We start from the raw sequence: 16,339 nt of genomic DNA on the forward strand, positions 1-16,339 counted from the left end.
TTATTAAATGAACAAAAAAGTGAAAAAACGAAGCATACAAATTTACTAAATTTGTGTGTTTCCACAAATTAGTTCAGAATTTCTTAAAATTTGTATTTATTTTACAGCAAATGCGCCGTTCTTGAACGGCATTAACGAAATTTTTTCTAATTATTTTCCTCCCAACAAAAATTATTGTGTACTCGAACGGAGCTATTATACGATCCACTTCAGACACAGACATTTTCTATGAATAAAACTGTATAGCGGATTACTATTTAAAAAAAAAGTGTGCCGTGTGTTTACTAAATTTTAAAAAGATTCGCCTTAACATAATTAATTTGAAACTTTCTGAAATCTTAATAATTTCATATATAAAATTGATGCTCTTACAAAGAAATGTCCATAATATTTTAAAATTTTTGAAATTATAACAATAGCAAAAAAAAAACTGATCTATTAATGACTTCTCCATTTATATTGCTATCGTATGTATAGACAATCGGTCTATACATACGATACTTATAAATAATTCATAAGGATTAAATGGATTGAAGAACAACAGGAAAACTCATTGCTATACCTTCGTAATACCTCCCGTATGCGGAACAAAACAAGTGCCTCCACTTACCGTTTATCTTCTCGACGTGTTTGTGACGTTCGAATGTAGGTGTTACCCATTGTACCACCATAGCAAAGGCTGTGACTTTGTCCGGATCCTATTTTGGTAGCTGCAACGTACTTGCCGCCGTAGCAGCAAAAACAGCAGGAACTCAGCAATTGCAACAGGACCAGGCAATTGACAAAACTCTCGAACACAAAAAAACACCTTCACTCAAAGTAATTATCGTTAACACTTCTCGAGCAATTATTCCAATGTATCGATAGCAAACATTCTGAAATTGCATAAATGAATTAAATACTGAATTAAATTATGGTGTTGAAAAACATTGACTGGCGTTTAATGTGCAAGATGGAAAAGTACAAAAGTCAAATGGGGAAGATTTTATCATAAACTACACAGGAAAAAACATACCCGTATCCAAAGAGGTTTTGTCTTTACTTAATGAGTTTCGTATTAATTTCGATGTAACGAAGGACACTGTGAAGATGCAATCATTTTTAAGGTTATGTTTTGCGTACTTAATTCCAGGAAACAAATTCTAATTTGTTTATTTCTTCAAGTATAAATTATGTCGTATTTCCACAGGGTCTTTAAAATAAAATCTTGAAATACGTATCCTATTTTGGAATTTTTTTTTACCTTTATAGCCAAATTGCAAATAGAATTGTTAGTTTAAAGTGGTGATAGATCAATGGACCTATCTTCTTCAAAATACGAGATATTGTTTATCTGGCTTTAAATCTAGGATTTATAAAATTAAAATTAATTTACTGATATCATTTATCAAATTTTCCTTCTTGTTTTGCAATTGCCAGTTTAAAAACCCAAATTAGAACAGGTACCTCAAAGTAAAAATAGATTTCCTTATTAAAAAAAATGCAAACCCACACTGAAAAAAAAAGCATGCCCGGTTCCAAAGATTTTGTCTTTACTTTAAAAATTTTGATATTGATTCCGTGCCAAAGAAGCGGAGAATACAAGTAAGGATAATTTTAAGACACAATTCTCTTTTAAATTTGGGGTTTGTGTACTTGTTTCTAGGAAACAAATTTTAATTGTTCGTTTTTTCAGCTTTTTTTCTTCATATGCCATCAAAGTTACCGACAACATTATTTCCAAAATTCAAACTCGACTTCCAGTAGAATTTATGCTATGTTTCAAGTAAAAAACGTCTTCGTTTTGTTTTTTTTTTTTGTTGGTTTCTCTTCAATCATTATTGTTGTTTTTGATCTCAGCTTAAAGCCATGCATTGACTAAACTACAAGTGTAGCTTAATCAACAGAGGAAAAGTATGCTTGTCAAATTTATTTGGGCAAAGCCCTATAGACTACAAGATGGTTGGATGTACAGCTGTTTCGGAATTACCACATTCCTCATCAGCTACTTGCAGCAAAACTATCAACCAATTATCTGAATAAATTCATCTTTAAAATAAAGTGTTGAAAAACATGTCTCATTTTTGATCGATTTTTTGCTTCGTAGTCAAGATGCAAAAATGCATCTTGACTACATCTTGAATTTTTCTGAATTATTAAAGTCAAGTTGACCTTACCTCAAAAAAATTTTCTTTCATGTTATGATACCAATTTTTAAGTCAAATCACTTATTTATAAGGACAATACGACTTCATTGAAAAGTTTATCGACTTTTGAACAAGGAAAAAAACTTTATATTAGAGAAATGCGTCTTCTATGTTAAGCAAAATTTACATTCGTATTTTAAGGACATGAAATCGTTGGCCTCACGGCAATATTTTTTTCAGTGCATGATACAAATAAGTCACAGCCAATGAGAAGTTCACCACTGTGGTGTCACAATAGAGTGAATAGTCTAAGTGAGCCTCAAATATCGGGCTGCACAAAATACCCAACCTAACCTAGCCCACGTTTTTATCTTTAAATCGAAGATTCAATATCACAGTTAGAAGATTGTTTCTTTAAATCAAACATTTTAAAGAAAAAGTTATGAATAATCCTTTAATTCAATTTTCTTTATTCTAAAATAAATTTGTCCTTAATATTGCGTAAATTGCCTGTCTTAAAATTTAGGTTTCATAATCATTCATATAAGGTCAATATTTTTTTCATTAATCCTAGACACACTGAAAAAAGCATGTGCGGTTCTAAAGATTTTGTCTTTACTTTAACAATTTTGGCATTGATTCCGAGCCAAAGAAGCGAAGAATACAAGTAAGGATAATTTTAAGACACACTTCTCTTTTAAATTTGGGATTTGTATTCTTGCTTCTAGGAAGCAAATTTTAATTTTTCCCTTTCTCAGCTTTTTTTCTTCATATGCTATCAAAGTCCTTTAAAAACGAGTTAACGACAACTTTATTTCCAAAATTCAAACTCGACTTCCAGTAGAAATTATGATATGTTTCAAGTTAAAAAACGTCTTTAAAATAAAGTGTTGAAAAACTTGTCCTATATTTGAACGATTTTTTGCTTTGTAGTCAAGATGCAAAAAGACAACAAATTTAAAGACGATTTCGTTAATTTGAAAGAATTTTTTTAAATTATTAAAGTTAAGTTGACCTTACCCCAAATAAGTTTTCTTTCACGTTATGATACCCATTTTTAAGTAAAATCACTTAATTATAAGGACGATATAACTTCATGAAAAAGTTTTTCGACTTTTGGTAAGGAAAAAAACTTTATATTAGAGAAATGCGTCATCTATGCTAAGCAAAATTTGCATTCGTTTTTTAAGGACATGAAATCTTTGAACTCACGACAATTTTTTTTTCAGTGCAGTTTATCTACGTCTCAGAGACGTATACGTTTTTTAGTTGTTCGTTTTCCGAAAATGTGATTTTTTAAATTATAAGGATTTATATACAAAATCGGTGTAAGTACAAAAATTTAAAAGAAAAATCCACAAATTTTGTCCACATGATGACAAACTATGATACATCCCACAGACGTATGTTTAGCTTATCCGTGACTTTCAGTTAAGCTTTCTAGGGTTAATATGTGGGGTTTCCAGATAACGCCTTGTAACCAGGAGATTATCAATCCTTCTTTGAGTGGGGTTCCGGAAATTTGAAAAAAAATCCCGCATTCCCAAAATACCTTTCTATGATAGATGTGTTTCCAAAGAGGGGTTTTCACATCCACCATTTTATACTGTAGAGTATCATAAAAACACGTTAACATCTGATTGAATCGGAAGACCTTGGAGACTTGTGTAATTTACATCAAAGCATCTTAAATAAGTTGTCTGACAATACCAGCCACAACATGCTGTTTGCCTTTATTCCTATTGCTATTGTGGGCGATGTACTAATTGTCTCCATTAAAACAAAACTTTAACGAAATTTTTCTGACGCATACTCCTTAAATGTTTTTTGTTTTTCTGCAGTTCGCCATTTTAAGTTTTATGACTTTTTAACAGACATGAATGGGTTACTGCGAAGGTGCTGGAATATAAAAGCCTTTTCACATTGAAACTTTTCAAATGTCTTTTGAATTGCACATAATGGAAATATTCAAATTCTTTGATGTGTAAATTTTATGGTTAACATTTTTGTATGTCAAGAACCCAGTAGCAGAAGAGGATACTAACTAGATTAGTGTCTGCTAACAGAGCACTTGGGGTGTGGACAAAACACACCATCTCAATTGCGAGTGTAATGCTAAATGCCTTAGTAGCCCATCCAAGGACTTTATAGAAATATAAAAAGTGCATAATACTGAATATTGTACTACTACACCGAAAAAAAAATCCGTAGTTAAACTAACGCTAAATTTAAGTTATTTTTATTGCAAAAAATTACTTGTTTGTAGTTAAATTTTATTATTTTTTTTTCGAAATTTTCCACACCCAACACTGAAAAAAAAGCATGCTCGATTCCAAAGATTTTGTCTTTACTTTAAAAATTTTGGTATTGATTTCGAGCCAAAGACGCGGAGAATACAAGTAAGGATAATTTTAAGGCACAATTCTCTTTTAAATTTGGGTTTTGTGTACTTGTTTCCAGGAAGCAAATTTAATTTTTCGCTTTTTCAGCCTTTTTTCGTCGTATGCTATTAAAGTCCTTTAAAAACGAGTTAACGACAACTTTATTTTCCTAATTAAGACTCGACTTTCAGTAGAAATTATGCTATGTTTCAAGTAAAAAACGTCTTTAAAATAAAGTGTTGAAAAACATGTCCTATATTTGAACGATTTTTTGCTTTGTAGTCAAGATGCAAAAAGACAACAAATTTAAAGACAATTTCATTAAATTTAAAGAATTTTTCTGAATTATTAAAGTCAAATTGACCTTAGCCCAAACATTTTTTCTTTCATGTTATGATACCCATTTTTAAGTGAAATCACTTAATTATAAGGACAATTCGACTTCAGTGAAAAGTTTATCGACTTTTGGACAACGAAAAAAACTTTATATTTGAGAAATGCGTCTTCTATGCTAAGCTAAATTTATATTCGTATTTTAAAGACATGAAATCTTTGACCTCACGACAATATTTTTTTCAGTGAAATGAAATTTTCTATTTGTTAAGTAGATCTCTTACCTATATGAGGATAAATATGAACTAACGCAAATGACAATTTTCGTACGATTCCCATTACTTTTAGTTCATTTTTCTTCTACACCCAGAGAAAGGGTTGGTTGAAATTCGATCACGATAATAAAAATATAGTTAAGACCCACTACTTTTAATTGTATGAACCATATGCCAGTTATTTCCTTTATTTAGTAGTTGGTATAACCAATAAACTATTAATACAGTAAAATGCTAGTACTCACGAGCAAATATTGGTTGTTATAAATCTATTAAACCGTAAACCAACAGAAAGTTTGTACAATAATTAAATTGGTTGTGGTAACAAATTTGGTAGTTACTAATAGGACATGTTGCGGCAACATATATTTGGAAAAAGTGAAATGTCTAGAAAATTTATTGAAGACAAGGAAAATTCTAAATAGTTTATTGCTTGAGAAAGTTAGGCAATCATGGAAAATCCAGGAGCTTGCGCACAGCCAGAAAGCACGTCAGCCATCGTGATGACAAACTTTTACCAACAGGCTTGAGGAACAATCCTTTAGATGGTCCTTCCTATACCAAAGGTAATGCCCATCAAAAAGTTCGTGTCGAAGAAAAACAGCCTCATTATGACTTTGTAAGAGTCCAACTTTTAAACAACGGCAAGATAATTACCACTTTCGTACGTCAAGTTTGGAAGGAAGGAACAGTCAACTAGACCACTTTCTTTAGTTGGAGCATATTATTCTAGAAAACTGGAATATTTGCAAATGAAATACAGGTAAGTGTTCGACGGGAGAAAATTTTATACACATTTCATGGATCTTAGTTATAGGAACACCCCAAATTGGATCCTTGTTCCGAACGCCCTTAGATTGGATAGAAAAATGCGACTTCTGCCTTAAGAAAAACGAATATACGGGCAGCTAAAGCTAGTCAACCCAGGATGTGAATCAAAAACGATCAGTGAATTCAACATGGAACCAAGAAATAATAATTCAAAGAGGCACGCAAATAGAAATTATTAAAGCCTGATAAAATAGCGGTTCCGGGTACAAACCGTGGGTAAACCAATTTATTTCAAGAATTATATAACTAGTTGCAAATAAACAATAAATATATAAACGAAAAATGTATTGCATTTAATTTTTGTGTAGTAAATTTTAAAATATTGGTTGTCCCAATAATCCAACAGACTGCTATGCCAGACACTTGTTGATTGTCCTACCTAACAACAAAATCGAATGGTTGTGATACCCAATTTCAATTGGTTGCGGTAACAAATAACGTAGGTTAAATTCTGATAGTAGTTGGAACCAACTAATTTGGTTGGCAAAAAAATTGGTTGGCACAACAAATTTGTTTTCTGTGTGTAAGAGGGGGGTGTAATTTCGTGAGTGTTATTCAAAAAGTACACCAGTGCAATAAATCTTCCTGGTTTTAACAACACTTTGTGGAAATATCAAAATAACGAGTATAATTCAGTTCAATTTTCGCACGAGGTCGTTCATTCTTGCTATGTAACAGTTTACTTTTTTCTTTGTAGTCGCATGTATGTCATACTTTTGAAGACGTTCCAATACAGATTTCTCTTCTCGGCACTGAAAAAAAATAAACTATGAACTATGTCGTCCGAAAATTCCAATTTCCGAGATTTCCTCGTATACTATTGTATTCAACTGAGATGTACAAAAATGTTGAATTAAAAACAAAGAAAAAACTCATTGGTTCCAAATCATGACCATATTTGTTTCTTTTTTACTTTTTATTTAATTTTTGAGATAGATTGTGTAGAGTTATGTAGGCCCGTTATTTTGGGCTCATTTAGTCTTAGATATGTGTACACGGCGACGCACAGTGGTTCCAAATCGCTTTTTTGGAAAAAAATTCTGTAACTTTTGAACGGAAAAAGATATCAACCCACAAAAATTTGTTGGTCCTTAATGGGTCCACGGCCTTGAAAGTTGGTCACCTCGGGGGTATGAAATTTTGTTTTAGCTGTCAACTCCGCAATTTTGAACCGATTTCGATGACTTTTTTGCTAGGTAGATTCGTGATTCTTTGCTGGGTAGAACTTGTAAAGCTATACAAAAAAGTTCGCGTGCGTGTGCAATTATCTTTTACCGATCGCAAGATGTAGGCCCCACAATTTAGTTTTTTGCAAAATTTGAACCAAGTGGGGTAAGTATTTTGAACCTAGAAGTTCCGTTTTTGAGTGGAATGCATTTCTTCTAAAATGCATTAACTACAAAATTCTACGAATTCTAGAAGAATTTTGAGCATTTTTTTGGAAAAATGTACATCCATTCTTTCTGTCGCAATATTTTTTTTTACAGATTTCTTCCAATCTTTTTTTACTTGTTTCTTTTAGACCACCAAATAGGGATACCTTTTAAGCCTTTATCCGCCATTTTGGTCAAGTAGTATATGAGTTCTTCTCCTCCAAAAATCGGCAATTTTTCAAAAATAAAAAATTTTGTTTTCAAAAATTCTCATGCGGCAAAGCACCGATTGCTAACCCGATGTTTTCCAAAAAACCCTATGTGTCCACTAACTAATTGTAAAAAGTTTCAAGATCCTACCAATAAACAGCTGAGAAATATGCACATTACTAAAAAATAACGTTTTTTCAACATATGTCCCTACTTTGGGGATTTTGGGGATTTTTGATACAAATTTTGGGAATGGTATATTCAGCAATATTTCTTACAACAATTTTCCCTGAAAAAATCAATCAAAATCATAATAGTATCACAATTAGTTTAAAAGTTATTAAGGTTCCAATTCATATTTTTATTTCCCAAAGAATCGGAATTTTTGAAGAAAAAATTTCCGTGCCCCAAAAACTTCAAATTTTCGTACTTTTTATACCCACCACCATAGAATGGTGACGGGGGTATAATAAGTTTGTCATTCCGTTTGTAACACATCGAAATATCGATTTCCGACTATATAAAGTATATATATTCTTGATCAGGGAGAAATTCTAAGACGATATAACGATGTCCGTCTGTCTGTCTGGCTGTCTGTCTGTTGTAATCACGCTACAGTCTTCAATAATGAAGCAATCGTGCTGAAATTTTGCACAAACTCGTCTTTTGTCTGCAGGCAGGTTAAGTTCGAAGATGAGCTATATCGGTCCAGGTTTTGATATAGTCCCCATATAAACTGACCTCCCGATTTGGGGTCTTGTGCTTATAGAAATCGTAGTTTTTATCCAATTTGCTTGAAATTGGAAATCTAGAGGTATTGTAGGACCACAAATACGTATTTTGGTATAGCCCCCATATAGACCGATCTCCCGATTTTACTTCTTGGGCTTATAGAAACCACAGTTTTTATCCAATTTATCTGAATTTAGAAATCAAAAGGTACTTTAGAACCGTAAAGAGGTGTGCCAAAAATGGTGAGCATCGGTCCATGTTTTGGTATGGTGCCCATATAAACCGACCTCCCGATTTGGGGTCTTGGGCTTATAGAAACCGTAGTTGATATCCAATTTGCCTGAAATTGGAAATCTAGATGTATTATAGGACCATAAATAGGTGTGCCGAAAATGATGAGTATCGGTCCATATTTTGGTATAGCCCCCATATACACCGATTTCCCGATTTTACTTCTTGGGCTTCTAGAATCCAAAGTTTTTTCCAATTTGCCTGAAATTGGAAATCTAGAGGTATTCTCGGGCCATAAAGAGGTGTGCCGAAAACGGTGAGTATCGGTCCATATTTTAGTATAGCCCCCATAAGAACGATTTCCAGATTTAACTCCTTGGGTTTCTAGAAACCGTAGTTTTTATCTGATTTGCCTGAAATTCTAAATATTCTGGTATTTGAGGCTCAAAAAAACGTGTATCGGATTAAGTTTTTATCGGTCCATTTGGTAATGCCTCCATATAGACCGACTTCAATTCTTGAGGGTGTAGAAGGCCAACTGATCATGAAAATTGCTTGAAACTCAATGTAAAATTTCCAAATTTTACTTCTCGGGTGAAAATCTACAGATTTAAGATTTCAAATCAAGACGTCATTTTATAATTTTCTTGCACACTTACAAGAAATGTTAATAATTCCTCTAAAACTCAAACAAAAATGGTTCTTATAAATGCAGAATCTGATATAGTCCTCATAGGTGAAATTTTTAAATTTATCGTCCGGAAGTGTCCTCAAGCTCTCCTGAAATTTCAAAGGAAACCCTAATATTTGGTCCATGGTGGTGGGTATTTAAGATTCGGCCCGGCCGAACTTACTGCTGTATATACTTGTTTTTCAAAAACTTGGGTAAAATAATGTATTTCTGCAAATGTACGTTTATATGGAGGCTATACCTAAATCTGAACCGATTTAAACCAAACTCGGCATGCGTAGCTAGAATGTTAATTATGCTACTTGTGCAAAATTTCAAGTAAATCGGAGTAAAAATAAAAAATATTTCACGACTTTTTCGTGCGTGAAGTTGCGTGAGTACAAGTTTTCTTTTCGTGAGTGTGCGTGAGCGTGAGACCTACCAAACAATCTCGTGCGTGAGTAAGATATTTCCGTCGTGAGTGTGAGTAAAATATTACTCACGTGCACACCTCTATTCTGGGGCCATATAAAAGAAGAAAAAATCTGAAAAAAGGATTTAATTAAAATTTTGCAAAACTCAAATTTATAAGAGTATAGTGTCTATTCTTCTTTCAATTCAATTTTAGTAAAGGGTGATTTGTTAAGAGCTTGATAACTTTTTAAAAAAAAAAAACGCATAAAATTTGCAAAATCTCATCGGTTCTTTATTTGAAACGTTAGATTGGTCCATGACATTTACTTTTTGAAGATAATTTCATTTAAATGTTGACTGCGGCTGCGTCTTAGGTGGTCCATTCGGAAAGTCCAATTTTGGGCAACTTTTTCGAGCATTTCGGCCGGAATAGCCCGAATTTCTTCGGAAATGTTGTCTTCCAAAGCTGGAATAGTTGCTGGCTTATTTCTGTAGACTTTAGACTTGACGTAGCCCCACAAAAAATAGTCTAAAGGCGTCAAATCGCATGATCTTGGTGGCCAACTTACCGGTCCATTTCTTGAGATGAATTGTTCTCCGAAGTTTTCCCTCAAAATGGCCATAGAATCGCGAGCTGTGTGGCATGTAGCGCCATCTTGTTGAAACCACATGTCAACCAAGTTCAGTTCTTCCATTTTTGGCAACAAAAAGTTTGTTAGCATCGAACGATAGCGATCGCCATTCACCGTAACGTTGCGTCCAACAGCATCTTTGAAAAAATACGGTCCAATGATTCCACCAGCGTACAAACCACACCAAACAGTGCATTTTTCGGGATGCATGGACAGTTCTTGAACGGCTTCTGGTTGCTCTTCACTCCAAATGCGGCAATTTTGCTTATTTACGTAGCCATTCAACCAGAAATGAGCCTCATCGCTGAACAAAATTTGTCGATAAAAAAGCGGATTTTCTGCCAACTTTTCTAGGGCCCATTCACTGAAAATTCGACGTTGTGGCTCGTTAGTAAGTCTATTCATGATGAAATGTCAAAGCATACTGAGCATCTTTCTCTTTGACACCATGTCTGAAATCCCACGTGATCTGTCAAATACTAATGCATGAAAATCCTAACCTGAAAAGAATCACCCTTTAGAAAAAATTCACATATAGGCTAAGACTTATCAAATCTGTCTTTAATATGACCTCAAATATGATGGTTTATCACTTCCTGCTCTTTATAGTACAGGTACTCATAAACTATAATATTCAAGTCAATAATTTCCATAGTGACCTTTCCACCCATCGGAGGGTTAAAATGCATACACAAACACATGTTTCTATATATCCCAAATGTTCACATCAAAACTTCGTTTAAAGATGACAAAAAAAATTGAGTGTTCCTTTTCTTTTTGTTCAATGATGTGTCAAATAAAACTTCTATAAAATGGTGAACTGTTACACTTTAGGACATGACTTCGACTCATTTAAAAGTATCCAGTTTTAAAGCAGATTGGGACACATTCTAAATTTACAATTTGCCACAATTTCCCATATAGGAGATAGTAATCACAAAACTAAAGAAACGATTTTAATTTTGTTAGATCTTTCTTACTTTTTTTTCAAATGAAATCCGAAATGCTCAAGCAACATCACAACTGAAGAACAGACGAAATCCATGCAGTGGATACTTAACAAGAAGGCAAGTCCATGTAAAATGCATTGCGGTCGATTTCGTTTATATCCTCCATACTTATTACTGAGTTTAATACATCGTCTGATGTATTGAGTTTAACACATCGTCTGAAAAATATATTAGACCAAAAAAGCAGATTAAATACGTATATAATTCAATTCTTGACCGGTATATATATGGGGAACATTTATTCATTCTGTCTGTCCATCACAAAAGTCTATTCGTTATAGTGAATAGAAGAACTTTTGCACACTTATTTAGATATGTATGAATGTATGTACATATGAATGTTGGCATGTGCACGAAGGAACAACTATAGGTTAGGTATTACAATGTCAAGAGAACTAAGCTCGCATCAAATGCAGTCTCTACAGGAATTACCCACGTTAGAATTTACATCGAAACTCAAGCATCATCGATGTATAACAGGTTGGCTGATAAGTCCCCAGTCTAACAAAGAAAAACACATTTTTTGTCAAAATTCGTTTTTATTATTCAACATAGTTCCCTTCAAGAGCGATACAACGATTATAACGACCTTCCAATTTTTTGATACCATTTTGGTAGTACTCCTTCGGTTTTGCCTTAAAATATGCCTCAGTTTCGGCGATCACCTCTTCATTGCAGCCAATTTTTTTCCCTGCGAGCATCCTTTTGAGGTCTGAGAACAAGAAAAAGTCGCTGGGGACCAGATCTGGAGAATACGGTGGATGGGGAAGCAACTCGAAGCCCATTTTATGAATTTTTGCCATCGTTCTCAATGACTTGTGACACGCTGCGTTGTCTTGGTGGAACAACACTTTTTTCTTCTTCATATGGGGCCGTTTTGCCGCGATTTCGACGTTCAAACGCTCCAATAACGCCATATAATAGTCACTGTTGATGGTTTTTCCCTTCTCAAGATAATCGATAAAAATTATTCCATGCGCATCCCAAAAAACATTACTTTCCCAGCGGACTTTTGAGTCTTTGGAGACGGTTCACCGGTCGCTGTTCACTCAGCCGATTGTCGATTGGACTCAGGAGTGTAGTGATGGAGCCATGTTTCATCCATTGTCACATATCGATGGAAAAACTCGGGTGTATTACGAGTTAACAGCTGCAAACACCGCTCAGAATCATCAACACGTTGTTGTTTTTGGTCAAATGTTAGCTCGCGTGGCACCCATTTTGCACAGAGCTTCCGCATATCCAAATATTGATGAATGATATGACCAACACGTTCCTTTGATATCTTTAAGGCCTCTGCTATCTCGATCAACTTCATTTTACGGTCATTCAAAATCATTTTGTGGATTTTTTTGATGTTTTCGTCGGTAACCACCTCTTTCGGGCGTCCACTGCGTTCACCGTCCTCCGTGCTCTTTTCACCACGCTTGAATTTTGCATACCAATTTTTTCACAATAACAAAAGTTGCTTCACAAAAGACGCTCTATCTCACAAACTAATTGACTTACAGACGTCAAATTTTGACACGAATTATTTGAAGGTTGGTACTATATAAAAATAATATGCATTTAATACTAGCGACGCCATCTATGTGTCAGACCGGGGACTTATCAGCCAACCTTTTATTTGCAATACGTCCATGTGATAGGTGTCGGAAGCATTGACCAGTTGAAATATTCAATGACTCCGAATATAGAGACAAATTATTTAATAAACAATTATAAAACAGAAGCGTCTTCCGGACATGGGATGAAGTTGATATAAATTAGAAAATCTACTAAATGTTTCCAAAGTGTTTGTAATGCAGAAGGGAATCTTACCGCCATTTTTTCCGTTAAGCCATAGTTCCGTTAATGTTTAACTGTCATTGAACAGAAAGTAAATGTCGGATATCTTCTACTAGGTTAGCTTAATTGGCATATGAACATATAAGCAGTATGACAGATATGTCCATTTGCGATTTGAATTTCGTTAGTTAACGTAGTATGAGTCGTAATTATATCGTTTACGACTACTCCTGAAAATCCCAACTAAATTTGTTTCATTTCCTCCACCACCATTAGACCTTCCACTACAATCCCTGAAAAGTGAAACATGCCAAAACACAGCTTAAATTGTATGTGTACTATATTTATAAATAAATTGGTAAATTTTCCGATGTAATTAAAAATATCCCCATATTTTATACCCTCCACCACAGGATGGGGGGGGGGGGTATATTAACTTTTTCATTCCGTTTGTAACACATCGAAATATTGCTCTAAGACTCCATAAAGTATATATATTCTGGGTCGTGGTGAAATTCTGAGTCGATCTGAGCATGTCCGTCCGTCCGTCTGTTGAAATCACGCTAACTTCCGAACGAAACAAGCTATCAACTCGAAACTTGGCACAAGTAGTTGTTATTGATGTAGGTCGGATGGTATTGCAAATGGGCCATATCGGTCCACTTTTACGTATAGCCCCCATATAAACGTACCACCAAATTTGGCTTGCGAGGCCTATAAGAGAAGCAAATTTCATCCGATCCGGCTGAAATTTGGTACATGGTGTTAGTATATGTTCTCTAACAATCATGCAAAAATTGGCCCACATCGGTCCATAATTATATATAGCCACCATATAAACCGATCCCCCGATTTGGATTGGGAGGCCGCTAAGAGAAGCAAATTTCATCCGATACGGCTGAAATTTGGTACATGGTGTTAGTATATGGTCTCTAACAACCATGCAAAAATTGGCCCACATCGGTCCGTAATTATATATAGCCCCCATATAAACCGATCCCCCGATTTGGATTGGGAGGCCGCTAAGAGAAGCAAATTTCTTCGGATCCGGCTGAAATTTGGTACATGGTGTTAGTATATGGTCTCTAACAACCATGCAAAAATTGGTCCACATTGGTTCATAATTATATATAGCCCCCATATAAACCGATCCCCCGATTTGGCTTGCGAGGCTTCTAAGAGAAGCAAATTTCATCCGATCCGGCTGAAATTTGGTACATGGTGTTAGTATATGGTCTCTAATAACCATGCACAAATTGGTCCACATCGGTCCATAATTATATATAGCATCCATATAAACCGATCACCAAATTTGACCTCCGGAGCCTCTTGGAAGACCAAAATTCATCTGATTCAGTTGAAATTTGGTACGTGGTGTTAATATATGGCCTTAAACTCCTATGCAAAAATTGGTCGATATCGGTCCATAATTATATATAGGCCCCATCTAAACCGATCCCCAGATTTGACCTCCAGAGCCCCTTGGAAGAGCAAAATTCTTCCCATTCGGTTGAAATTTGGTACGTGATGTTAGTATATGGTATCCAACAACCATGCAGGAATTGGTTCCTATCAGTCCATAATTATATATAGCTCCCATATAAACCGATCCCCAGATTTGACCTCCGGTGCCTTTTGGAGAAACAAAATTCATACGATCTGCTTGAAATTTCGTACGTGGTGGAAGTATATGATATTTAACAACCATGCCAAAAGTGGTCCATATCAGTCCATAATCATACATAGCCTCATATAAACCGATCCCGAGATTTGGTTTTGGAGCCTCTTGGAGGAGCAAATTTCATCCGAGTGAGTTGAAATTTGGTACATTGTGCTAGTATATGGTCATTAACAACCATGCCTAACTAGGTCCATATCGGTCTATAGTTATATATGGCCCTCAGATAAATCGATCCCCAATCACACAAAAATTGGTCCATATCAAGTTCATAATTGTATATAAAGAGACCGTCATATTTCAATTCTGGCTCTCTACGTACCGTGCAAAAAGTCCATTTCGATTCCTAATTATTTGTAGACTTAACTATACATATACCACGTATGGACTAACTCACAATTTAGAAAATGATGTTAAGAAGTTTTAAGATACCACAACCCAAGTAATTCGATTGTGGATGTTACTCTTTCATAGAAGTTTCTACGCAATCCATGGTGGAGGGTGCATAAGATTCGGCCTGGGCGAACTTACATCCGTATATACTTGTTTCTTTTCAATCCATAGCAAAAGCAAAAATTAAATTTAACCTGATTGATTGAAAATGAATACAACGAAGTTCATCTTGGTGTTTACTTGAACATCATCAGATGGCAAAAGAAGACTTCAATCAAAGGACGCAAATGTGTAAAAACTTTGTAATCTGTTTTTTTTTTTCTCGTATTTCCTTTCCAAGTGAAGCGTTTTTGAGACAGGATTTAATTAATTCCTCTTGGCAGGTGGTATAAAGGGCAGGCAGTTGTTTTACACTGCTCTTGTAAGTGTAAAAGCCAATTACATTTCGGATATTCTGGCCATCAAGCTGAAGGATATGGTGCGGATTTTTTGCCATCACTCAAGTCAAATGACCGCACTGACCAGAAACAACAAACACATCAAATACTTTATTTCAGGCTTTAATAAATAACCCAATTATTTTCCTATGGAAAAAAGATAACAACTAGTAAGATTGCTACACTCAAAAAAAATTTCCTTCCCAAACGAATTTTTAATATATTGTAATAAATAAATAAATAAAATAACTAATATAACTAATATAATTTTACTGAACCTAGATTTAAATTGAACCTAGATGAAAAATGTCGAGCCTCTTTGGCTCGGAATAAATACCAAAACACTTAAGTAAGAAGTAGGAAGAAAAGTGTCTGTTTTCCTTCAGAACTCGATGCAACATTTGTATGAATTATCCAAAAGATCGTTTCACAGGTGTTCTATCCAGAACATCTCATCACTCCAAATCGCGTCAATGTTGCCAGATTGCATTTTGATAAAGCGAAATTTCCCAGATTCACTATAGTAATTTGTTGTGATTAATTTGTCGACTAATATGAAATTAAAAGTGGTAAAGTGCCATTAATAATCACAGCATTAAATTACAATAAACATGTAAGAATTCACTTCTTTTCTGTGATTATTTCAAAACAGTGTTGCACGTTTTTGGGCATGTCCTGGATAAGCGAGTACACAACAAAACACAATTTTATAAGGTTAACTAATCTTTTTTATTTTTATGGTTCATTGCACCTTCTCTGTATTTTTCTCATTTCCTTATTAAGCTCTCATCATGTTTTTTTTTTATTTTTCCTTTGCTCAGACGG

The 16,339-nt window shown here is 34.5% G+C and overlaps 2 protein-coding genes across 7 annotated transcripts in view; one reads left to right on the plus strand and one right to left on the minus strand.

The window, feature by feature from the left end:
* MCU (mitochondrial calcium uniporter) overlaps positions 1-16,339 on the plus strand; it is a 474,060-nt gene that overhangs the window by 404,199 nt on the left and 53,522 nt on the right. The window lies entirely within an intron of this gene.
* The window catches only part of jv (javelin), a 257,363-nt gene that overhangs the window by 205,260 nt on the left and 35,764 nt on the right, over positions 1-16,339 (minus strand). The window contains exon 2 of the mRNA XM_075307496.1: positions 611-875. Coding sequence (XP_075163611.1) covers positions 611-660 — 50 coding nt within the window. The 5' untranslated portion in view covers positions 661-875. The remainder of the gene's footprint in view (positions 1-610; positions 876-16,339) is intronic.

This window comes from Haematobia irritans, chromosome 4, assembly GCF_050003625.1.
Source record: "Haematobia irritans isolate KBUSLIRL chromosome 4, ASM5000362v1, whole genome shotgun sequence".
In the NCBI taxonomy this organism is placed as follows: Eukaryota; Metazoa; Arthropoda; class Insecta; order Diptera; family Muscidae; genus Haematobia; species Haematobia irritans.